Source organism: Somniosus microcephalus, unplaced genomic scaffold (assembly GCF_052327205.1).
Source record: "Somniosus microcephalus isolate GS21.2 unplaced genomic scaffold, FLI_Smic_1.0 unresolved_chr7, whole genome shotgun sequence".
Classification (NCBI taxonomy): domain Eukaryota; kingdom Metazoa; phylum Chordata; class Chondrichthyes; order Squaliformes; family Somniosidae; genus Somniosus; species Somniosus microcephalus.
The window spans coordinates 29,647,642-29,673,310 of NW_028225185.1; the positions used below are offsets into that span (position 1 = coordinate 29,647,642).

The 25,669-nt window shown below is 52.6% G+C and overlaps 1 protein-coding gene across 2 annotated transcripts in view; it reads right to left on the reverse strand.

Moving 5' to 3' along the window:
• The window catches only part of LOC147086708 (protein-serine O-palmitoleoyltransferase porcupine-like), a 48,669-nt gene that overhangs the window by 17,574 nt on the left and 5,426 nt on the right, over positions 1-25,669 (reverse strand). Inside the window, exons 2-6 of one of the 2 annotated variants that reach the window (XM_085978862.1) lie at positions 22,317-22,476; positions 17,480-17,672; positions 13,617-13,660; positions 10,109-10,290; positions 4,826-4,956 (exon numbers count right to left, since the gene is read on the reverse strand). In XM_085978862.1, coding sequence (XP_085834988.1) covers positions 4,826-4,956; positions 10,109-10,290; positions 13,617-13,660; positions 17,480-17,672; positions 22,317-22,452 — 686 coding nt within the window. In that variant the 5' untranslated portion in view covers positions 22,453-22,476. The remainder of the gene's footprint in view (positions 1-4,825; positions 4,957-10,108; positions 10,291-13,616; positions 13,661-17,479; positions 17,673-22,316; positions 22,477-25,669) is intronic. The other variant, XM_085978863.1, reaches the window with a different exon arrangement.

Genomic DNA, 25,669 nt, shown 5'->3' on the forward strand with positions numbered 1-25,669 from the left:
CTTTCGCTGGGAGGTGACCGCGGGAATTTAAATGCACGCCCCGCACCTCAGGACGGGTTCCGCACCCCTCCACGCCAAACCGCTGCCCTCCACAATCTTAAAACGAGTGCTTACTCGCGGCTCGAGAGGAGATAAAAAAAAGTCACACGCTTGTTACGTTTGACTGAAATCAACACAGGAAGGAAAGAGAGAGAGAGAGAGAGAGAGAAGGAAAGAAAGGAGGAAGAGAAGGAAGGAAGGGAGGGAGGGAGGACGGGAAGGAGGGAAGAGAACAGTTACACCCCTCCAGCGCCTTTCACCACCTCAGGACGTCCCAAAGCGCTTCGCAGCCAGTGAAGGACATTTTTCTTCAAAAAGACACATTCCTGAGAAATGGTCAACATTAAAACGGGATAAGGTAACATAGGAGCAGGAGTCGGCCATTCGGCCCCTCGAGCCTGCTCCGCCATTCAATGAGATCATGGCTGATCATCCAAACTCAGTACCCTGTCCCTGCCTTCTCCCCATATCCCTTGATCCCTTTAGCCTTAAGAAACATATCTAACAATCGCACCTACCGAATGACAGCTCCTCTGAGGCGGCGCGGGAGAGAGCGAGAAAGAAATTAATACAGACACACGGCCGCAAGAGTAAAGATTTTGACACCAGCTTCCATCTGCCCCCCGCACCCCACCCTCTCCCATCACCTTCCTCTACAAGCGGGACTCAAAGGACCCCCCGAACTGACCTGCGAGCTCCCGAAAAGAGGAAGGCGAGGATTAGGAATGATGGAGGTTGCATGAAAAGAAAAGACTCCCATTTCTCCAGCGCCTTTCACCAACCTCGGGACGTCCCGAAGCGCCTCACAGCAAATGGAGGACATTTTTTTTTTTGAAGTGTGGTCACTGTTGTAATGTGGGAAACGCGGCAGCCAATTTGCGCACAGCAAACTCCCACAAACAGCAATGTGATAATGACTGGATCATCTGTTTTTAGTGATGTTGGTTGAGGGATAAATATTGGCCCCCAGGACACCAGGGGAGAACTCCCCCCTGCTCTTCTTCCAATAGTGGCCGTGGGATCTTTTACATCCACCCGAGAGGGCAGACGGGGCCTCGGTTTAACGTCTCATCCGAAAGACAGCACCTCCGACAGTGCGGCGCTCCCTCAGTACCGCCCCTCCGACAGTGCGGCGCTCCCTCAGTACCGCCCCTCCGACAGTGCGGCGCTCCCTCAGTACCACCCCTCCGACAGTGCGGCGCTCCCTCAGTACCGCCCCTCCGACAGTGCGGCGCTCCCTCAGTACCGTCCCTCCGACAGTACGGCGCTCCCTCAGTACTGCCCCTCCGACAGTGCGGCGCTCCCTCAGTACTGCCCCTCCGACAGTGCGGCGCTCCCTCAGTACTGCACCTCCGACAGTGCAGCGCTCCCTCAGGACCGCCCCTCCGACAGTGCGGCGCTCCCTCAGTACCGCCCCTCCGACAGTGCAGCGCTCCCTCAGGACCGCCCCTCCGACAGTGCGGCGCTCCCTCAGGACCGCCCCTCCGACAGTGCGGTGCTCCCTCAGTACCGTCCCTCCGACAGTGTGGCGCTCCCTCAGTACCGCCCCTCCGACAGTGCGGCGCTCCCTCAGTACCGCCCCTCCGACAGTGCGGCGCTCCTTCAGTACCGCCCCTCCGACAGTGCGGCGCTCCCTCAGTACCGCCCCTCCGACAGTGCGGCGCTCCCCCAGTACCGTCCCTCCGACAGTGCGGCGCTCCCTCAGTACTGGACTGGAGCGTCAGCCCGGTCAGTGCGGAGTTAGGTGACCTCAGGCGGGGTGGGAAGCCCGCCACAAAGCGACGGGAAAATTAAACGCACACCACCGCACCCGTGCCCGCTGCTGAGGACCGGTCATGCAGGCGGCCCGCTGGGCAAGGACAGCAACCGGCCTTGCTGCAATTCCCCAGTCAAAATTTTATTAAAAAAACCTTTGACACTCCCAGCCGGGGATCATGCTGCCCACACTCGGGTACGGGACCAACGGCAGAGGAAACGGCCCCCAGAGGAGGGACCCACCCACCCTGAACGTTCCCACACTGCCGACTACAGATCACTGCGGTCACACCCAAGCACTGAAATGGCCGCCATGTTACCTGATTTTCCGTTTCTTCCTGTTTTGGGAACGCAGCATTTTGAATGAGAGAGAGAGAGAGAGAAAAGGCAACGTTATAAGAAAGTTTTTGATAGAAAGTTAGGAAAGGAGACTTGGCAAGAGGAGGCCTTTATGGCGTGGCGGAGGAGGATTGGTTAAGATAGTTAACCCACCACACCCTCCTCATCTCCGAAACCTCCTCCAGCCCCACAACCCTCCGAGATCTCTGCGCTCCTCCAATTCCGACCTCTCGCGCATTCCCCCGATTTTCCTTTGCTCCCACTGAAATGATACTGCTGGTGGCGCTCTCCAGGGAGAGTATAAATACTCGGGCACGGGCCCAGCTTGCTCCGGACATTTTTAACAGGAACGAGCGAAGGACACAACTAGACCTCCATGTTGTAAAACAGTTGATTAAAGCTTTGTTTAACGCTTAGACCAAGTGCCTAGTAGTTTTCTTAAATCACTCCACCACTGGCGACCGCGCCAGGGCCCCTAAGCTCTGGAATTCCCTCCCTAAACCTCTCCGCCTCTCTCTCTCCTCCTTTAAGGCGCTCCTTAAAACCTGCCTCTTTGACCAAGCTTGTGGTCGCCAGTCCCTAATATCTCCAACTGTGGCTCGGTGTCAAATTCGGGTCAACAGGACTTGGGTGCGAGTTAAGAGACAGGCAGCAGAGATGGGGTGAAGTCAAGCCTAATGAACGGGCTGGAGTCTTGCCATCTCACAGCTGTCGGTTGAAGTGGTGCCCCACCGCCCGCTGGAGATGTTTAGGAGTTAGAGGGGGGGGGCGGTGGGATGCGGAGAAAATATTTCCTTGCTTAAATGAACAGTAATGAAAAGTCACTGGAAGAGTTGAGGCAGTTCATTGCTTCAGACTCCCGTCAACATAGACCTCAGCCTGGACCACTGAATGATGTTGTAGCCGATACTCTGTGGAGTTTAGAAGAATGAGAGGTGATCTCATTGAAACATATGAGATTCTGAGGGGGGGATTGACAGGGTCGATGCTGAGAGGCTGTTTCCCCCCTGGCTGGAGAGTCTAGAACCAGGGGTCACAGTCTCAGGATAAGGGGTCGGCCATTTTAGGACTGAGATGAGGAGGAATTTCTTCACTCAGAGGGCGGTGAATCTTTGGAATTCTCTGCCCCAGAGGGCTGTGGAGGCTCAGTCGTTGAGTCTATTCAAGGCTGAGATCGGCAGATTTTTGGATTCTAGGGGAATCGAGGGATCGGGCGGGAAAGTGGAGTTGTGATCGAAGATCAGCCATGATCGTATTGAATGGCGGAGCAGGCTCGAGGGGCCGAATGGCCGACTCCTGCTCCTAATTCTGATGCTGGATTTGGGTTGGGTCGGCCTTGTTACGTAAAATATCATAGAAACATAGAAGATAGGAGCAGGAGTCGGCCATTCGGCCCCTCGAGCCTGCTCCGCCATTTAATGAGATCATGGCTGATCATCCAAATTCAGTACCCTGTCCCTGCCTTCTCCCCATATCCCTTGATCCCTTTAGCCTTAAGAAATATATCCAACTCCTTCTTGAATATATTTAATGAATTGGCCTCAACTGCCTTCTGTGGTAGAGAATTCCACAGGTTCACCACTCTCTGGGTGAAGAAATTCCTCCTCATCTCTGTCCTAAATGGCCTACCTCTTATCCTTAGACTGTGACCCCTGGTTCTGGACACCCCTGCCATTGGGAACATCCTTCCTGCATCTAGTCTGTCTAGTCCTGTTAGAATTTTATAAGTTTCAATGAGATCACCTCTCATTCTTCTAAACTCTAGCGAACATAAGCCCAATCGACCCAATCTCTCCTCATACGTCATTCCTGCCATCCCAGGTATCAGTCTGGTGAATCTTCGCTGCACTCCCTCCATGGCAAGGACATCCTTCCTCAGATAAGGCGACCAAAACTGCACACAATACTCAAGGTGTGATCTCACCAAGGTCCTGTACAACTGCAGCAAGACATCCTTGTTCCTGTACTCGAACCCTCTCGCTACGAAGGCCAACATACCATTTGCCTTCTTAACCGCCTGCTGCACCTGCATGCTTACCTTCAGCAACTAGTGCACAAGGACACCCAGGTCTCGTTGCACTTCCCCTTCTCCCAATCTGTTGCCGTTCAGATAATAATCTGCCTTCCTGTTTTTGCCACCAAAGTGGATAACCTCGCATTTATCCACATTATACTGCATCTGCCATGCATCTGCCCAATCACCCAACTTGTCCAAATCATACTGGAGTTTCTCTGCATCCTCCTCACAGCACACACGCCCACCCAGCTTTGTGTTGTCTGCAAACTTGGAGGTATTACATCTAGTTCCCTCGACTAGATCATTAAAATATTTTGTGAATAGCTGGGGCCCTAGGACCGATCCCTGCGGTACCCCACTAGTCACTGCCTGCCACTCGGAAAAAGATCCGTTGATTCCAACTCTTTCAACGGGTAATCGAACAAGTGTCCGTGGAAACCATCGACAGGGCGGTACCAATGGTCTCAAGGGACAACTTGATGGGTGGGAAGAGAGATGGAGAGAGAGAGAGGGAGGGATATGGAGAGACGGCGGATTTGAGCGAGGCCGAGAAAGGGACCGATTGGTTGGCGCCAATGACCATGTCTTCACCCTAAAAAAAACCTCTTCTGTACACACACTCACACTCACATATAAAAGGTGTTCAGACGGAACAAAGGCTTGGCGCAGACTCACTTTTTCAGCAGCTTGTCCCCGTAGACTGGGATGAAGTACGGGAAGAGATAAGGGGCGACGCAGGTGGAGACAACAAGGCAGACGAGGCTTTTGACCATACTCAGGGAAACCTTGGCAAACCAGCTGAAGCTCTGGAGGAGGGGGAGAGAGAGAGAGACAGGTGAGCAAACGTACCTGAAACTATCTACTTTTCTGAAGGGAAAGCCCCCACCCCGGGTTAAGAAGGCACGCGGGATGTCACGAATCTTATTGTTCACGAAGAAATGACTCGTGAAGTAACACTGGGCGGCCAACTGGTGGCGCCGTCCAAGGAAAGTATAAATACTCAGGCGTGGGCCCAGCTTGCCCAGGACTTTTTTGTAAGTAGGAACTAGTGAAGTAACTAGAATCTCATGGTTGTGAAACAGTTGATTAAAGCCTCGTTTTATACTCACACCAAGGGCTTAGTGAGTTTTCTAACGTCACGGGATACTTGCCTTTATTAGCCGAGGCATAGAATACAAGAGCAGGGAGGTTATGCTTGAACTGTATGAAACACTAGTTAGATCACAGCTAGAGTACTGCGTGCAGTTCTGGTCACCACATTGCAGGAAAGATGTGATCGCACTAGAGAGGAGATTTCCGAGGACGTTGCCGGGACTGGAGAATTTTAGCGATGAGGAAAGATCGGAGAGGCTGGGGTTGTTTTCTCTGGAACAGAGGAGGCTGAGGGGAGATTTAATTGAAGTGTATAAAATGATGAGGGGGCCTGGATAGAGTGGATAGGAAGGACCTATTTCCCTGAGCAGAGAGGTCAATAACCAGGGGGGCAGAGATTTAAAGTCATTGGGAGAAGGATTAGAGGGGAGTTGAGGGGAACTTTCTTCACCCAGAGGGTGGTGGGGGTCTGGAACTCACTGCCTGAAAGGGTGGTCGAGGCAGAAACCCTCATCGCATTTAAAAAGTACTTGGATACGCACTCGAAGCGCCGTAACCTACAGGGCTACGGACCGAGAGCTGGACAGTGGGATTAGGCTGGAGAGCCCTTTGTCGGCCGGCACGGACACGAGGGGCCGAATGGCCTCCTCTTGTGCCGTACATTTCTAGGATTCGAGGGCGATACTGCTTTTGTGGCCCGTCTGCGAACTTAAAGGGCCGTTTAGACTGTCACTCCTGGTACGGCACTGAGGGCTGTCAGAGATAGAAACATAGAAAAATAGGAGCAGGAGTCGGCCATTCGAGCCTGCTCCGCCATTCAATATGATCATGGCCGATCCTCTATCTCAATACCATATTCCCGCTCTCTCCCCATACCCCTTGATGCCGTTTGTGTCTAGGAATCCATCTATCTCCTTCTTAAATATATTCAGTGACTTGGCCTCCACAGCCTTCTGTGGTAGAGAATTTCACAGGTTCACCACCCTCTGAGTGAAGAAATTTCTCCTCATCTCAGTCCTAAATGTCCTACCCCGTATCCTGAGACTGTGACCCCTCATTCTAGACCCCCCAGCCAGGGGAAACACCCTCCCTGCATCCAGTCTGTCTAGCCCTGTCAGAATTTTAGGCGTTTCAATCAGATCCCCTCTCATTCTTCTAAACTCTAGTGAATACAGGCCTAGTCGACCCAATCTCTCCTCATACGTCAGTCCTGCCATCCCAGGAACCAGTCTGGTGAACCTTCGCTGCACTCCCTCTGTGGCAAGTATATCCTTTCTTAGGTAAGGAGGCCGTCTTTCAGATGAGACTTTAAACCAAGAACCAGAGTAGGATATAAAAGCAAAGAGATCATGTTGGCATTTTATAAAACACTGGTTAGGCCTCAGCTGGAGTATTACATAGAAACATAGAAGATAGGAGCAGGAGTCAGCCATTCGGCCCCTCGAGCCTGCTCCAGCATTTAATGAGATCATGGCTGATCATCCAAATTCAGTACCCTGTCCCTGCTTTCTCCCCATATCCCTTGATCCCTTTAGCCTTAAGAAATATATCCAACTCCCTCTTGAATATATTTAATGACTTGGCCTCTACTGCCTTCTGTGGTAGAGAATTCCACAGGTTCACCACTCTCTGGGTGAAGAAATTCCTCCTCATCTCTGTCCTAAATGGCTTACCCCTTATCCTTAGACTGTGACCCCTGGTTCTGGACTCCCCCGCCATCGGGAACATCCTTCCTGCATCTAGTCTGTCTAGTCCTGTTAGAATTTTATAAGTTTCAATGAGATTCTGGTCATAAGCCTCATCATCGAGAAACTACCTATGAAATAACACTGGACGGCCAGCTGGTGGCGCCGTCCAAGGAGTATAAATACTCGGGCGTTGGCCCCAGCTTGCCAGGGACATTTTGTAAAGACAAGGAGCTAGTGAAGTACAACTAGACTTACTTGTTCTGAAACAAGTTGATTAAAGCCTTAAACCAAGTGTGTAGTGAGTTTTATTACGTCAATCCCCTCTCATTCTTCTAAACTCCAGCGAGTATAAGCCCAACCATAAGAACATAAGAAATAGGAGCAGGAGTAGGCCAATCGGCCCCTCGAGCCTGCTCTGACATTCAATAAGATCATGGCTGATCTGATCCTAACCGCCAATCTACTATCACAGAACCATCTCCTGAATCTAACAGAATTAGACACCCGAAATAGGAGCAGGATCAGGCTACACGGCCCCTGGGCCCGCTCCGCTACCCATAGGGCCATGACCGATCCGAACCTAGACTCATGTCCAAATTCCTGCCCGCTCCCCGTAACCCTTAATTCCCTTTACTTCTAGGAAACTGTCTATTTCTGTTTTAAATTTATGTAATGATGTAGCTTCTACAGCTTTTTGGGGCAGCATATTCCATGGACCTACCACCCTCTGAGTGAAGTAGTTCCTCCTCATCTCAGTTTTGAAAGAGCAGCCCCTTATTCTAAGACTATGCCCCCTAGTTCTAGTTTCACCCATCATCGGGAACATCTTCCCCGCATCCACCCGATCCAACCCCTTCACAATCTTATATGTTTCAATAAGATCGCCTCTCATTCTTCTGAACTCCAATGAGTAGAGTCCCAATCTACTCAACCTCTCCTCATACGTCCATCCCCTCATCCCCGGGATTAACCGAGTGAACCTTCTTTGTACTGACTTGAGAGCAAGTATGTCCTTTCTTAAGTATGGACACCAAAACTGTACGCAGTATTCCAGGTGCGGCCTCACCAATACCTTGTACAACTGAAGCAATACCTCCCTATTTTTATATTCTATCCCCCTAGCAATGAAAGCGACCCAATCTCTCCTCATACGTCATTCCTGGGTCATTTCTGGGCACCACACTTCAGAAAACATGCAAAGGCCTTAGAAAGGGTACCGAGGAGGTTTAACCAGGATGTGACCAGGGAGGAGGGACTTCTGTTATGAGGAGAGGTTGGAAAAGCTAGGACCGTTCTCCTCGGAACAGAGAGGGTTCAGAGGTGACCGAACAGAGGTTTTCAAGGTGATGAGAGGTTTTGTTAAGAGTAGAGACAGAAACACTATTCCCCTCTGGAGAGTGGGTCAATAACCAGAGGTCACAGATTCAAAATCTCCGGCAGAAGATCTAGAGGGGAGATGAGGAGAAACGTTTTCACTCAGAGATCGGGATCGGGAACACTCTACCTTTTTGTCTCCTTATCTAAGGAAGGATATACTTGCCATAGAGGGAGTGCAACAAAGGTTCACCAGACTGATATCCTGGGATGGGGGGATTGTCCTATGAGGAGAGATTGAGTAGATTGGGCCGATACTCTCTGGAGTTTAGAAGAATGAGAGGTGATCTCATTGAAACATATCAGATTCTGAGGGGGATTGACAGGGTAGATGCTGAGAGGCTGTTTCCCCCCCTGGCTGGAGAGTCTAGAACCAGGGGTCACAGTCTCGGGATAAGGGGTCGGCCGTTGAGGACTGAGATGAGGAGGAATTTCTTCACTCAGAGGGCGGTGAATCTTTGGAATTCTCTGCCCCAGAGGGCTGTGGAGGCTCAGTCGTTGAGTCTATTCAAGGCTGAGATCGAGAGATTTTTGGACTCTCGGGGAATCGAGGGATTGGGCGGGAGAGTGGAGTTGAGGTCGATGATCAGCTGTGATCTTATTGAATGGCGGAGCAGGCTCGAGGGGCCGAACGGCCGACTCCTGCTCCTGATTCTCATGTTATTAAAAGGCGGTGAAAGCTGATTCCATCAATAATTTTAAAAGGGAGTTGGACGAGTTCTGGAGGACGAACATAAGAACATAAGAAGTAGGAGCAGGAGTAGGCCATACGGCCCCTCGGGCCTGCTCCGCCATTCAATAGGATCATGGCTGATCTGAATCTAGACTCACGTCCACTTCCCTGCCCTCTCCCCATAACCCCTAATTCCCTTATCAGCTAGGAAACTGTCTATCTCCATTTTAAATTTATTTAATGTCGCAGCTTCCACAGCTCTCTGAGGTAGCAAATTCCATAGATTTACTACCCTCTGAGTGAAGAAGTTTCTCCTCATCTCAGTTTTGAAAGGGCAGCCCCTTATTCTAAGATTATGCCCCCTAGTTCTAGTCTCACCCATCAGTGGAAACATCCTCCCCACATCCATCGATCAAGCCCCCTCACAATCTTATATGTTTCGATGCACGGTGGCATAGTGGTTAGCACTGTTGCCTCACAGCGCCAGTGACCCGGGTTCAAATCCGGCTTCGGGTGACTGTCTGTGTGGAGTTTGCACATTCTCCCCGTGTTTGCGTGGGTTTCCTCCGGGTGCTTCGGTTTCCTCCCACAGTCCAAAGATGTGCGGGTTAGGTTGATTGGCCATGATAAAAAAAAATTGACCCTTAGTGTTAGGGGGGATTAAGTACGCGGGGTTACGGGGATAGGGCTTGGGTGGGATGGCTGTCGGTGTAGGGACCGGGTGCTAGGGTTTGGATGATCAGCCATGATCTCGTTGAATGGCGGAGCAGGCTCGAAGGGCCGAATGGCCTACTCCTGCTCCTATCTTCTATGTTTCTATGATAAGATCGCCTCTCATTCTTCTGAATTCCAATGAGTAGAGGCCCAACCTACTCAACCTTTCCTCATAAGTCAACCCCCTCATCTCTGGAATCAACCGAGTGAACCTTCTCTCGACTGCCTTGAGAGCAAGTATATCTGACAGGGTTACGGACAAAATGCGGGGGGGTGTGTGTATAAACACGACGGCTCTTCCGAAGAGCCAGCACAGGCACGACGGGCCGAATGGCCACCCCCTTGCGCTGCAAGTGATCCTGGGCGAAAGGATCCGGGAGCCAACGGCAACCTGAGGATCCGCTGGCGGTCACTCACCATCTTCTTGCTCTCCACTGCCCGCAGGTAGCTGCCGAAGCTGACCCAGGGGCCGAAGATCACCGTCCCCACAAAGTAGATGTAGCCCATGAATTCCACGGGAGAGGGCATGGCGCCGATCGAGCCCTGGTCAAGGTCGAACCCCAGCGAGATGGCCTTCATGGCCACAATCATCTGCGCCCCTGCAGCGGGTTAAGGGAAGCGGGAAAAACAAAACAGCCAAGACTGCAGACGCCTCTTTTACCGAGATCTCCGCGCTGCTCCAATTCTGGCCTCTCGCTCACCCTCCCCGATTTCCATCACTCCGCCACTGGCGACCGCGCCAGGGCCCCCGAGCTCTGGAATTCCCTCCCTAAACATCTCCGCCTCTCTCTCTCGCCTCCTTTAAGACGCTGCTTAAAACCGACCTCTTTGACCCGGCTTTCGGTCACCTGTCCACGATATCTCCGTATGTGGCGCGGGGTCACATTTTGTTTGATAATCGCTCCTGCGAAGCGCCCTCGGGACGTTTTAACTACGTTAAAAGGTGATAAATAAATTGCAACAACAACGGAAAATGCCGGAAACGCTTGGCAGGTCAGGCAGCATCGAGGAGAGGGAGAAACAGAGTCAACGCTTCAGGTCGACGAGCCTGCGTCAGAACTGGAAAAAGTTGGGGGAAGAAACAGATTTTTAAGCAAGCGTAGGGAGCAGGGAAAGGGAGGAGGGGGGAGGAAAGAACAAAAGGGGAAGGTCTGTGATAGGATGGAAGGCAGGAGAGATTAAATGACAAAAGGGATGGAACAAATAAACATAGAAGATAGGAGCAGGAGTCGGCCATTCGGCCCCTCGAACCTGCTCCGCCATTCAATGCGATCATGGCTGATCATCCAAATTCAGTACCCGGTCCCTGCTTTCTCCCCATATCCCTTGATCCCTTAATGGTGATGGTGCGAGGCGAGAGGAGATGGTAATGGGACGAGTTAAGAAACAAAAGATGGGTCTAGAGGAGGTGTAAATGGCAACGGCAGAAACATCAACAGCTGCCATGTGAGAGAGAGGGGAAAAAACATAGTGGCCGAGGTTATGGTCTGAAATTGTTGAACTCGATGTTGAGTCCGGAAGGCTGTAGAGTGCCTAATCGAAAGATGAGGTGCTGTTCCTCGAGCTTACGTTGAGCTTCATTGGAACAATGCAAGAGGCCGAGGACGGTGCGGTCGGACTGGGAGTGGAGCGGAGAATTAAAGTGACAGGCGACCGGAAGCTCGGGGTCACCCTTACGGACTGAATGGAGGTGTTCCGCAAAGCGGTCGCCCAAACTGCGTTTGGTCTCCCCGATGTAGAGGAGACCGCGTCGTGAGCAGCGACTACAGTATACTAGATTGCAAGAAGTACAAGTAAATCGCTGTTTCACCTGGAAGGGGTGTTTGGGGCCCTGGACAGTGGGAAGGGAGGTGGTGAAAGGGCAGGTGTTGCATCTCCTGCGCTTGCACGGGAAGGTGCCGTGGGGAGGGGGAAGGGGGTGTTAGGAGAGTGATTGAGGAGTAGACCAGGGTGTCGCGGAGGGCGCGGTCCCTTCGGAATGCTGGGCGGGGAGGGGACGGTGCGATTGGTGGTGGGATCACGCTGGAGGTGGCGGAAATGGCGGAGGATGATCCGTTGAACGTGGAGGCTGGTGGGGTGGAAGGCGAGGACAAGGGGAACCCTATCGTGGCTCCGGGAGGGGAAGGGGCGAGGGCAGAAGTGCGGGAGATGGGACGGACACGACCGATGGGCCGTGTCAACCACGGTAGAGGAAAAAGGAAGTCACGTCGGAAGCACTAGTATGGAAGGTGGCATCGTCAGAACAGATGCGGCGGAGACGGAGAAACTGGGAATATAGGAAATAGGAGCAGGAATAGGCCACTTGGCCCCTCGAGCCTGCTCCGCCATTCAATAAGATCATGGCTGATCTCGGGCTCAAAGCCACTTCCCCGCCCGCTCCCCATAACCCTTCACTCCCTTATCTTGTAAAAATCTGTCTATCTCCACCTTAAATGTATTTAATGACCCAGCCTCCACGGCTCTCTGGGGCAGAGAATTCCACAGATTTACGACCCTCTGAGAGAAGAAATTCCTCCTCATCTCAGTTCTAAAAGGGCGACCCTTTATTCTGAGACTGTGCCCCCGAGTTCTAGATTTCCCCACGAGGGGAAACATCCTCTCTGCATCTACCCTGTCGAGCTCCCTCAGTATCTTATATGTTTCGATAAGATCACCTCTCATTCTTCTAAACTCCAATGAGTATAGGCCCAGCCTGCTCAACCTTTCCTCATAAGTCAAACCCCTCATCTCTGGAATTAACCGAGTGAATCGTCTCTGAACTGCCTCCAATGCAAGTATATCCTTCCTTAAATAAGATCAAAACTGTACGCAGTACTCCAGGTGTGGTCTCACCAATACCCTGTACAGTTGTAGCAGGACTTCCCTACTTTTATACTCCAACCCCCTCGAAATAAAGGCCAACATTCCATTTGCCTTTTTGATTACTTGCTGTACCTGCATGCTAACTTTTTGTGCTTCGTGCACAAGGACCCCCAGGTCCCTCCGAACTGTAGCATTTTGTAATCTCTCTCCATTTAAGTAATAATTTGCCTTTTTATTTTTCCTGCCAAAGTGGATAACCTCGCACGTCCCCACATTATACTCCATCTGCCAAACGTTGGCCCACTCACCTAGCCTGTCTCTATCCCTTTGCAGAACGGAATAGAACCCTGCTGGTCACAGCGACCAGACTGATACCTGGGATGGCAGGAATGACGTATGAGGAGAGATTGGGTCGATTGGGCTTATACTCGCTGCAGTTTAGAAGAATGAGAGGGGATCTCATTGAAACGTATAAAATTCTAACAGGACTAGACAGACTAGATGCAGGAAGGATGTTCCTGATGGTCGGGGGAGTCCAGAACCAGGGGTCACAGTCTAAGGATAAGGGGTAAGCCATTTAGGACAGAGATGAGGAGGAATTTCTTCACCCAGAGAGTGGTGAACCTGTGGAATTCTCTACCACAGAAGGCAGTGGAGGCCAATTCATTAAATATATTCAAGAAGGAGTTGGATATATTTCTTAAGGCTAAAGGGATCAAGGGATATGGGGAGAAGGCAGGGACAGGGTACTGAATTTGGATGATCAGCCATGATCTCATTAAATGGCGGAGCAGGCTCGAGGGGTCGAATGGCCGACTCCTGCTCCTATCTTCTATGTATCTATGAGTGTTTCCAGCATTTGCTGTTGTTTTAGATTTCCAGCATCCGCAGTATTTTGTTATTTTGTATATATAAATGCGATTGTCCTGTTGCGACAACCATCTAGAGCCCAATCCAAAGATACTTCCTAAAACACCCAATGGAGCAAGCCACACACAGACGGACGAGTCAATCCGCGGATCTGACCAGGTAACATCCTGGTGAATCTCCTCAGCAGTTCTGTTCCGCAGCGGGCGCGTTCTACGCGGGCGCGCCAAAGATCGGATGCCAACCCCGGCCTCACCTCTCATCTTGTGCCAGCTGACCGTATCCACCATGTGCAGCTCCCTGTAAAGTGCAGAGTGACAACGTTAGTGAGTAGGCGGCGGGAGTCACGCCCAACGTCTGGTCGCGCCCCCCCCCCACCCCCCCACACAACGACCAGTAAAACACGGCACCGGCAATGTTGGCACGGTGCCCCCCCCACCTTGAACCGCCACCTCGCTGATCCGGACCGTTCCACGCCAACCAGAGGAGAGGCGAGAGTGGCCAACACCCGCCCCCACCTCCAAGGGTGACGCCAAGGAGCCCCAGAAATACGGAGGTCATAGAGTTATACCGCTCAGAAAGAGGCCCTTCGGCCCATCGTGTCTGCACCAGCCATCAAGCCCTGTCTATTCTAATCCCATTTTCCAGCACTTGGTCCGTAGCCTTGTATGCTATGGCGTTTCAAGTGCTCGTCTAAATGCTTCTTGAATGTTGTGAGGGTTCCTGCCTCGACCACCCTTTCAGGCAGTGAGTTCCAGATTCCAACCACCCTCTGGGTGAAAAAGTTCTTCCTCAAATCCCCTCTAAACCTCCTGCCCCTTACCTTGAAACTATGCCCCCTGGTTATTGACCCCTCTACTAAGGGGAAAAGTTCCTTTCTATCTACCCTATCTATGCCCCTCATAATTTTGTACACCTCAATCAGGTCCCCCCTCAGCCTTCTCTGCTCTAAGGAAAACAACCCCAGCCTGTCCAGTCTCTCTTCATAGCTGAAGCGCTCCAGCCCAGGTAACATCCTGGGGAATCTCCTCTGCACCCTCTCCAATGCAATCACATCCTTCCTATAGTGTGGCGACCAGAACTGCACACAGTATTCCAGCTGTGGCCTAACTAGCGTTTTGTACAGCTCCATCATAACCTCCCTGCTCTTATAGTCTATGCCTCGGCTAATGAAGGCAAATATCCCATATGCCTTTTTAACCACCTTATCTACCTGTCCTGCTGCCTTCAGGGATCTATGTACATGCACACCAAGGTCCCTCTGATCCTCTGTCCTTCCTAGGGTCCGACCATTCATTGTGTATTCCCCTTGCCTTGTTAGTCCTCCCAAAATGCATCACCTCACACTTTTCAGGGTTAAATTCCATTTGCCACTGTTCTGCCCATCTGACCAACCCGTCTATATCGTCCTGTAGCCTGAGGCTTCCCTCCTCGCGATTTACCACTCCACCAATCTTCGTGTCATCTGCGAACTCACTGATCATACCTCCTACATTCATATCGAAATCATTAATGTACACTACAAACAGCAAAGGACCCAGCACCGATCCCTGTGGTACACCACTGGACAATTGGGGTTGTATCAGTAACTGCGTGGCCCTGCCCAGAATCCTTCCATGAACGCTGTTCTTAATATACAAGATGGCGACGGGAGTGGAGAGATGGCAGAAACCAACTCTGCACCACCACCTGCTGGCTGGAACCCGCCACTACACCGTGACAGTTGACATAGCAATTTACAATTGTAAACAGTGACGGAAAAACAGGATCGCAAAAATCCCAACAGCAGGAAGCCAGTTTTTTTTTATTTTTATTCATTCTCGGGATGTGGGCATCGCTGGCAAGGCCTGCATTTATTGCCCATCCCTAATCGCCCTCGAGAAGGTGGTGGTGAGCCGCTTTCTTGAACCGCTGCAGTCCGTGTGGTGAAGGTGCTCCCACAGCACTGTTAGGGAGGGAGTTCCAGGATTTTGACCCAGCGACGATGAAGGAACGGCCGATATATTTCCAAGTCAGGATGGTGTGTGTGACTCGGAGGGGAACTTGGAGGTGGCGGTGTTCCCGTGCGCCTGCTGCCCTTGTCCTTCTAGGTGGAAGAGGTGGCGGGTTTGGGAGGTGCTGCCGAAGAAGCCTTGGCGAGTTGCTGCAGTGCATCTTGTAGATGGTCCACACGGCAGCCACGGTGCACCGGTGGTGGAGGGAGTGAATGTTTAAGGTGGTGGATGGGGTGCCGATCAAGCGGGCTGCTTTGTCCTGGGTGGTGTTGAGCTTCTCGAGTGTTGTTGGAGCTGCACTCATCCAGGCAAGTGGAGAGTGTTCCATCACACTCCTGACTTGTGCCTTGTAGATGGTGGAAAGGCTTTGGGGAGTCAGGAGGTGAGACACTCGCCACAGAATACCCAGCCTCTGACCTGCTCTTGTTGCCACAGTGTTTATGTGGCTGGTCCAGTTAAGTTTCTGGTTAATGGTGACCCCCAGGATGTTGATGGTGGGGGATTCGGCGATGGTAATGCCATTGAATGTCAAGGGGAGGTGGTTAGACTCTCTCTTGTTGGAGATAGTCATTGCCTGGCACTTGTGTGGTGTGAATGTTACCTGCCACTTATCAGACCGAGCCTGAACGTTATCCAGGTCTTGTTGCATGCGGGGATAGTTGCCCAGGATAGAAACATAGAAGATAGGAGCAGGAGTAGGCCATTCGGCCCCTCGAGCCTGCTCCGCCATTCAATGAGATCATGGCTGATCATCCAAACTCAGTACCCTGTCCCTGCCTTCTCCCCATATCCCTTGATCCCTTTAGCCTTAAGAAATATATCCAACTCCTTCTTGAATATATTGAATGAATTGGCCTCTACTGCCTTCTGTGGTAGAGAATTCCACAGGTTCACCACTCTCTGGGTGAAGAAATTCCTCCTCATCTCTGTCCTAAATGGCTTACCCCTTATCCTTAGACTGTGACCCCTGGTTCTGGACTCCCCGACCATCGGGAACATCCTTCCTGCATCTAGTCTGTCTAGTCCTGTTAGAATTTTATAAGTTTCACTGAGATTCCCTCTCATTCTTCTAAACTCCAGCGAGTATAAGCCCAATCGTCCCAATCTCTCCTCATACGTCATTCCTGCCATCCCAGGTATCAGCCTGGTGGTCAGATGGGCGGAAAAGTGGCAAATGGAATTTAACCCTGAAAAGTGCGAGGTGATGCATTTTGGACGGACAAATAAGGCAAGGGAATACACAATGAGTGGCAGGACCCTAGGAAGGACAGAGGATCAGAGGGACCTTGGTGTACATGTACATAGATCCCTGAAGGCAGCGGAACAGGTAGATAAGGTGGTTAAAAAGGCATATGGGATACTTGCCTTCATTAGCCGAGGCATAGAATATAAGAGCAGGGAGGTTATGATGGAGCTGTACAAAACGCTGGTGAGGCCACAGCTGAAGTACTGTGTGCAGTTCTGGTCGCCTCACTAAGGGAAGGATGTGATTGCTTTGGAGAGGGTGCAGAGAAGATTCACCAGGATGTTACCTGGGATGGAGCGCCTCAGCTATGAAGAGAGGCTGGACAGGCTGGGGTTGTTTTCCTTGGAGCAAAGAAGGCTGAGGGGGGACCTGATTGAGGTGTACAAAATGATGAGGGGCATAGATAGGGTAGATAAAGAGGAACTTTTCCCCTTAGTAGGGGGGTCAAGAACAAGGGGGCATAGATTCAGGGTAAGGGGCAGGAGATTTAGAGGGGATTTGAGGAGGAACTTCTTCACCCAGAGGGTGGTTGGAATGTGGAACTCAATGCCTGAAAGGGTGGTAGAGGCAGGAACCCTCACAACATTCAAGAAGCATTTGGATGAGCACTTGAAATGCCATTGCATACAAGGCTATGGACCAAATGCTGGAAAATGGGATTAGACTGGACAGGGATGGATGGGCGGCGCAGACACGATGGGCCGAAGGGTCTCTTTCTGTGCTGTAAAACTCTATGACTCTATGATTTCCTAGAGGAACCCTGGGATGGGAGAGAAACCGTTCAGCAGACACAGAATCTTGGCAATGATAGTACGGCGTAGACCGCGAGGACGGACCGGACCCCGAAACGAGAGACGGCGGACCGGGGCGCGTACCCACCCCATGAGTAGGTAGATGAGGATGGTGACCGACAGGAAGACGCCTTTATACTGCGAGTGGCGGCAGAGGAAGAGGACGATGTAGCACATCAGGCTCAGCAGCACCACCCACACCATCTGCAGCTGGAAGAAGTGGTGGAGGCAGTAGAAGCCTCCAGCGACCGTACTCAGGTGCTTCACCCACGGGGGCAGACCTGGGGGGTTGGAAGGAAGGGAGAGAGAAAACACCGTCACAAACAGGGACACGCAGTGCTCTTTAACAATCCCGGCTAAATAACTGGCCTTTATATCGCGCCTTTAACATAGTAAAGAAGGCATTCGATTCACGTATCACTGAAACTTATAAAATTCTAACAGGACCAGACAGACTAGATGCAGGAAGCATGTTCCCGATGGCAGGGGAGTCCAGAACCAGGGGTCACAGTCTAAGGATAAGGGGTAAGCCATTTAGGACAGAGATGAGGAGGAATTTCTTCAGACTGATACCTGGGATGGCAGGAATGACGTATGAGGAGAGATTGGGTCGATTGGGCTTATACTCGCTGGAGTTTAGAAGAATGAGAGGGGATCTCATTGAAACTTATAAAATTCTAACAGGACTGGACAGACTGGATGCAGGAAGGATGTTCCCGATGGCGGGGGAGTCCAGAACCAGGGGTCACAGTCTAAGGATAAGGGGTAAGCCATTTAGGACAGAGATGAGGAGGAATTTCTTCACCCAGAGAGTGGTGAACCTGTGGAATTCTCTACCACAGAAGGCAGTGGAGGCCAATTCATTAAATATATTCAAGAAGGAGTTGGATATATTTCTTAAGGCTAAAGGGATCAAGGGATATGGGGAGAAGGCAGGGACCGGGTACTGAATTTGGATGATCAGCCATGATCTCATTGAATGGCGGAGCAGGCTCGAGGGGCCGAATGGCCTCCTCCTGCTCCTATCTTCTATGTTTCTATGACCTCCCTCAGATAAGGAGACCAGAACTGTGCACAGTACTCCAGGTGTGGTCTCACCAGGGCCCTGTACAATTGCAGCAAGACTTCCTTACTGGCAAGAAACTGGAAAGTACTGAAGTACAAAGGGATCTGGGGGTCCTGGTGCACGAAACTCAAAAGGTTAGTATGCAGGTGCAGCAAGTGATTAAGAAGGCCAATGGAATGTTGGCTTTCATTGCTAGGGGGATAGAATATAAAAATAGGGAGGTATTGCTTCAGTTGTACAAGGTATTGGTGAGACCGCACCTGGAATACTGCATACAGTTCTGGTGTCCATACTTAAGAAAAGACATACTTGCTCTCGAGTCAGTACAAAGAAGGTTCACTCGGTTAATCCCAGGGATGAGGGGATGGACATATGAGGAGAGGTTGAGTAGATTGGGACTCTACTCATTGGAGTTCAGAAGAATGAGAGGCGATTTTATTGAAACATATAAGATTGTGAAGGGGTTGGATCAGGTGGATGCGGGGAGGATGTTCCCGATGATGGGTGAAACTAGAACTAGGGGGCATAGTCTTAGAATAAGGGGCTGCTCTTTCAAAACTGAGATGAGGAGGAACTACTTCACTCAGAGGGTGGTAGGTCCATGGAATATGCTGCCCCAAAAAGCTGTAGAAGCTACATCATTACATAAATTTAAAACAGAAATAGGCAGTTTCCTAGAAGTAAAGGGAATTAAGGGTTACGGGGAGCGGGCAGGAATTTGGACATGAGTCTAGGTTCGGATCGGACATGGCCCTGTGGGTAGCGGAGCGGGCCCAGGGGCCGTGTAGCCTGATCCTGCTCCTATTTCGTGTGTCTAATTCTGTTAGATTCAGGAGATGGTTCTGTGATAGTGGACTGGCGGTTAGGATCAGATCAGCCATGATCTTATTGAATGGCGGAGCAGGCTCGAGGGGCCGATTGGCCTACTCCTGCTCCTATTTCTTATGTTCTTATGTTCTCAGATAGGGAGACCAGAACTGTGCCCAGTACTCCAGGTGTGGTCTCACCAAGGCCCTGTACAATTGCAGCAAAACTTCCTCACTCTTATAATCCAACCCCCCTTGCAATAAAGGCCAACATGCCATTTGCCTTCCTAATTAGATATAATGTAACTCACGGAGTAGATTGTAAAGGCCATGTGGAGATCCAAAGGGCTATAGATAGGCTAAGTGAGTGGGCAAAAATCTGGCAGATTGAGTTTAATGTGGGAAATGCGAGGTTATCCACTTTGGTAGGAAAAATAAAAAAGCAAATTATTATTTAAATGGGGAGAGATTACAAAATGCGGCGGTACAGAGGGATCTGGGGGTCCTTGTACATGAATCACAAAAAGTTAGCCTGCAGGTACAGCAAGTAATTAGGAAGGCAAATGGAGTGTTGGCCTTAATTGCAAGGGGGTTGGAGTATAAAAGTAGGGAAGTCCTGCTACAACTGTACAGGGCGTTGGTGAGACCACACCTGGAGTACTGTGTACAGTTTTGATCTTATTTAAGGAGGGATATACTTGCATTGGAGGCAGTTCAGAGACGATTCACTCGGTTGATTCCTGAGAGGAAGGGGTTGTGTTATGAAGAAAGGTTAAGCAGGTTGGGCCTATACTCATTGGAATTTAGAAGAATGAGAGTGGGTCTTATTGAAACATATAAAATTCGGAAGGGGGCTCGACAGGGTAGATGCAGAGAGGATGTTTCCCCTCGTGGGAGAATCTAGAACTAGGCATAGTTTCAGGATAAGGGGTCGGCCATTTAGGGCTGAGATGAGGAGGAATTTCTTCACTCGGAGGGCGGTGAATCTTTGGAATTCTCTGCCCCAGAGGGCTGTGGAGGCTCAGTCGTTGAGTCTATTCAAGGCTGAGATCGAGAGATTTTTGGACTCGTGGGGAATCGAGGGATCGGGCGGGAAAGTGGAGTTGAGGTCGATGATCAGCCCTGATCTTATTGAATGGCGGAGCAGGCTCGAGGGGCCGAATGGCCGACTCCTGCTCCCATTTCTTATATTCTTAAAATGTCCCAAGGCGCTTCACAGGAGCGATTATCAGACAAAATTTGACACCGAGCCACATAAGGAGATATTAGGGCAGGTGACCAAACGCCAGGTCAAAGAGATCGGTTTTTAGGAACGTCTTAAAGGAAGAGAGGGAGAGGCAGAGAGGTTTAGGGAGGGAATTCCAGAGCTTGGGGCCCTGGCGCGGTCGCCAATGGTGGAGTGATGGAAATCGGGGCGATGCGCGAGAGGCCAGAATTGGAGGAGCGCAGAGATCTGGGAGGGTCGTAGGGGCTGGAGGAGGTTACAGAGATAGGGAGGGGGGCGAGGAGGCCACGGAGGGATTTTGAAAACAAGGAGGAGTTTTAAAATCGAGGCGTTGCTGGACCGGGAGCCAGTGCAGATCAGCGGAGGACAGGAGTGATTTCCAGGAGGGCAGAGAAAACGCTTCAAGGACGTCCTCAAAGCCTCCTCGAAAAAAAATGTCACATCCTCATCGACTCTTGGGAATCCCTGGGCCCCAAGACCGCTCAAATCGGGGCCAAAGCATTCAAGAAGACGCCGAACACTTCTGAGTTTCTTCGTCGGGAGCAGGTGGAGGCAGGGTACAAACAGCGGAAGGAGTGTCTGACAAACCAAGCACTCCACCCACTCGTCCCTTCGACCACTGCCTGCCCCACCTGTGGCAGAGTCTGCCGATCCTGAATGGTAGGACCCTAGGAAGGACAGCGGATCAGAGGGACCTTGGTGTGCATGTACATAGATCCCTGAAGGCAGCAGGACAGGTGGATAAGGTGGTTAAAAAGGCATATGGGATACTTGCCTTCATTAGCCGAGGCATAGACGATAAGAGCAGGGAGGTTATGATGGAGCTGTACAAAACGCTAGTTAGGCCACAGCTGGAATACTGTGTGCAGTTCTGGTCGCCACACTATAGGAGGGATGTGATTGCATTGGAGAGGGTGCAGAGGAGGTTCACCAGGATGTTACCTGGGCTGGAGCGCTTCAGCTATGAGGAGAGACTGGACAGGCTGGGGTTGTTTTCCTTGGAGCAGAGAAGGCTGAGGGGGGATCTGATTGAGGTGTACAAAATTATGAGGGGCATAGATAGGGTGGATAGAAAGGAACTTTTCCCCTTAGTAGAGGGGTCAATAACCAGGGGGCATAGTTTCAAGGTAAGGGGCAGGAGGTTTAGAGGGGATTTGAGGAAAAACTTTTTCACCCAGAGGGTGGTTGGAATCTGGAACTCACTGCCTGAAAGGGTGGTAGAGGCAGGAACCCTCACAACATTCAAGAAGCATTTAGATGAGCACTTGAAACGTCACAGCATACAAGGCTACGGACCAAGTGCTGGAAAATGGGATTAGAATAGACAGGGCTTGATGGCCGGCGCGGACAAGATGGGCCGAAGGGCCTCTTTCTGTGCTGTATAACTCTATCCCGCATAGGACTCATTAGTCACCTCAGAACCCACAATACTGGCGTGGAAGGAAGTCATCCTCTGGGGGACTGCCTAAGAAGAAGATGGGTGAACGGGACTCGGTGCGAGTTAGGACACGGGGCAGCAGAGTTTTAGATGAGTTGATGGTTACGGAGGGTGGAATGTGGGAGGCCGGCCCAGAGAGCGTTGGAATAGACGAGTCTAGAACGGACAAAGGCAGGGATGAGGGTTTCAGCAGCGGATGAGCTGAGGCAGGGGCGGAGGCGGGCGATGTTACGGAGGTGGAAATAGACGGTCTTCGTGATATGTGGTCGGGAGCACATCTCGCACGTTCCTCGGGAGCGCCGAGCATTTCGCAGCTCGGAAAAAGGGCCATTCGGCCCAAAGCAGCCACGCCACGAATACGCTCCCGCCGCGTGGCACCCTCTGACTCACCCAGTCTCCACAGGACCCGACACCCGAGGCAGATGAGGAGAAGCTGCCAGACCTGCTCGAAGCCCTGCTGGGCGGTAGGCAGCACGCAGCCCCTGGACAGCTGGCGGAAGAACTCCTGTCGACTGAGTGCCGCCATTGCGAGCCTCCAGCTTCATCGGAGCTGCGGGAAGAGAAGGCACAGATCGCTCAGCACACTCGCCAGAGGTCACGGTCTCCCTGGTGTCCACCTTACAACACCCGCTGGATAGAGTACGGAGGGAGCGCCGCACTGTCGGAGGGGCGGTACCGAGGGAGCGCCGCACTGTCGGGGGGGCGGGTACCGAGGGAGCGCCGCACTGTCGGGGGGGCGGTACCGAGGGAGCGCCGCACTGTCGGAGGGGCGGTACCGAGGGAGCGCCGCACTGTCGGCGGGGCGGGTACCGAGGGAGCGCCGCACTGTCAGGGGGGGCGGTACCAAGGGAGCGCAGCACTGTCGGGGGGGCGGTACCGAGGGAGCGCCGCACTGTCGGAGGGGCGGTACCGAGGGAGCGCCGCACTGTCGGAGGGGCGGTACCGAGGGAGCGCCGCACTGTCGGAGGGGCGGTACTGAGGGAGTGCTGCACTGTCGGAGGGGCGGTACTGAGGGAGCGCCGCACTGTCGGAGGGGCAGTACCGAGGGAGTGCCGCACTGTCGGAGGGGCGGTACCGAGGGAGCGCCGCACTGTCGGAGGGGCGGTACCGAGGGAGCGCCGCACTGTCGGAGGGGCGGTACTGAGGGAGTGCCGCACTGTCGGAGGGGCGGTACTGAGGGAGCGCCGCACTGTCGGAGGGGCGGTACCGAGGGAGCGCCGCACTGTCGGAGGGGCGGTACTGAGGGAGCGCCGCACTGTCGGAGGGGCGGTACTGAGGGAGCGCCGCACTGTCGGAGGGGCAGTACTGAGGGAGCGCCGCATTTTCTGGGAAGTGCCATCCTTTGGGATGAGACATTAAACCGAGGCTCCGTCTACCCTCTCAGGTGGACGTAAAAGATTGGGCACTATTTGGAAGAGCGGGGGGTGGAGAGGAGGCGGTGGGATTTGCGGCCAACATTTATCCCTTAACTAACATCACTAGAAAAAAAACCAGGTGATTTGGTTGATTAGCAGATTGGCTGTTTGTGGGAGCTTGCTGTGCGAGAATTGCCATTTCCTACATTGCCTAAACAACAACTAAAAAAAGGCCCTCGGGTGGCTGTGAAGGAGCTTTGGGACATCCTGAGGTGGTGGGAGGTGATGCGAGCCCTTGGTGTTTCGACTGCTGGGAAAATGCAAGTTCTTAAATTGAACAAATGCCTGTTCTTGGATTCCCAGGCGCAGGAGCAACCATCACCCCCAGCACCCCTTCCCCTTCGCCCGGCACCTTCCCGTGTAACACCTGCCCCTATACCTCCCCCCTTCCAGGGCCCCAAACACCCCTTCCAGGTGAAACAGCGATTTACTTGTACTTCTCGCAATCTAGTATTACTGTATTCGCTGCTCACGATGCGGTCTCCTCTACATTGGGGAGACCCCAAACGCAGATTGGGTGACCGCTTTGCGGATCGCCTCCGTTCAGTCTGCAAGGGTGGACTTCCGGCCGCCTGTCACTTTAATTCTCCGCCCCATTCCCACTCGGACCTCACCGTCCTTGGCCTCTTGCACTGTTCCACGGAAGTTCAGCGTAAACTCGAGGAACAGCACCTCATCTTTCGATTAGGCACTTTACAGCCTTCCGGACTCAATATCGAGTTACATAGAAACATAGACGATAGGAGCAGGAGTCGGCCATTCGGCCTTTCGAGTCTGCTCCGCCATTTAATGAGATCATGGCTGATCATCCAAATTCAGTACCCGGTCCCTGCTTTCTCCCCATATCCCTTGATCTCTTTAGCCTTGAGAAATATATCTAACTCCTTCTTGAACATATACAACTTTAACAACTTCAGATCATAACCTCGGCCCCTATTATATTTTTATATTTTTTATCCACACGTTTGGTTTGTGACTTTTCCTTTTTTCCCTCTCTCCCACACGGCAACTGTCTCTCACTCTGCCAGCGCACTTCACACTTCATCTCGAGCCATTGTTTGTTTCTTTACCTGACCTATTACCATCTCGTCTCGCCTTGATTATCTCTCAATGTCTCTCCTTTCATCCCCTCCCCCATTTACCAGCCCCCAAACTGGCCTTTTGTTTCATTTCCTGCCTTTTTCTCTCAGTTCTGACGAAGGGTTTCGAGCCGAAACATTGACTTTGTTTCTCTCTCCGCGGATGTTGCCCTGGCCTGCGGAGTTTTTTCCCAGCGTTTTCTGTTGTTATTTGGGATTTCCAGCATCCACAGTATTTTGCTATCTTGTGCAGGAGAAAGGGATGTGGATGGGCAGGGGGGGGGGATGTGGATGGGCAGGGGGGGGGGATGTGGATGGGCAGGGGGGGGGGGATGTGGATGGGCAGGGGGGGGGGATGTGGATGGGCGGGGGGGGGGATGTGGATGGGCAGGGGGGGGGGATGTGGATGGGGCAGGGGGGGGGATGTGGATGGGCGGGGGGATGTGGATGGCAGGGGGGGAGTGGATGGGCAGGGGGGGGATGTGGATGGGCAGGGGGGGGATGTGGATTGGGCAGGGGGGGATGTGGATGGGCAGGGGGGGGGATGTGGATGGGCAGGGGGGGGATGTGGATGGGCAGGGGGTGATGCTGGGGGATGGTGGCAGGGGGGATGTGGATGGGCAGGGGGGGATGTGGATGGGCAGGGGGGGGATGTGGATGGGCAGGGGGGGATGTGGATGGGCAGGGGGGGATGTGGATGGGCAGGGGGGGATGTGGATGGGCAGGGGGGGGATGTGATGGGCAGGGGGGGGATGTGGATGGGCAGGGGGGATGTGGATGGGCAGGGGGGGATGTGGATGGGCAGGGGGGGGATGTGGATGGGCAGGGGGGATGTGGATGGGCAGGGGGGGATGTGGATGGGCAGGGGGGGATGTGGATGGGCAGGGGGGGATGTGGATGGGCAGGGGGGGATGTGGATGGGCAGGGGGGGGATGTGGATGCGGGCAGGGGGGGGATGTGGATGGGCAGGGGGGGATGTGGATGTGGATGGGCAGGGGGGGGATGTGGATGGGCAGGGGGGGTGTGGATGGGCAGGGGGGGTGTGGATGGGCAGGGGGGGATGTGGGTGGGCAGGGGGGGGATGTGGGTGGGCAGGGGGGGGATGTGGGTGGGCAGGGGGGGATGTGGGTGGGCAGGGGGGGGATGTGGGTGGGCAGGGGGGGGATGTGGGTTGGGCAGGGGGGGGGATGTGGGTGGGCAGGGGGGGGATGTGGGTGGGCAGGGGGGGATGTGGGTGGGCAGGGGGGGA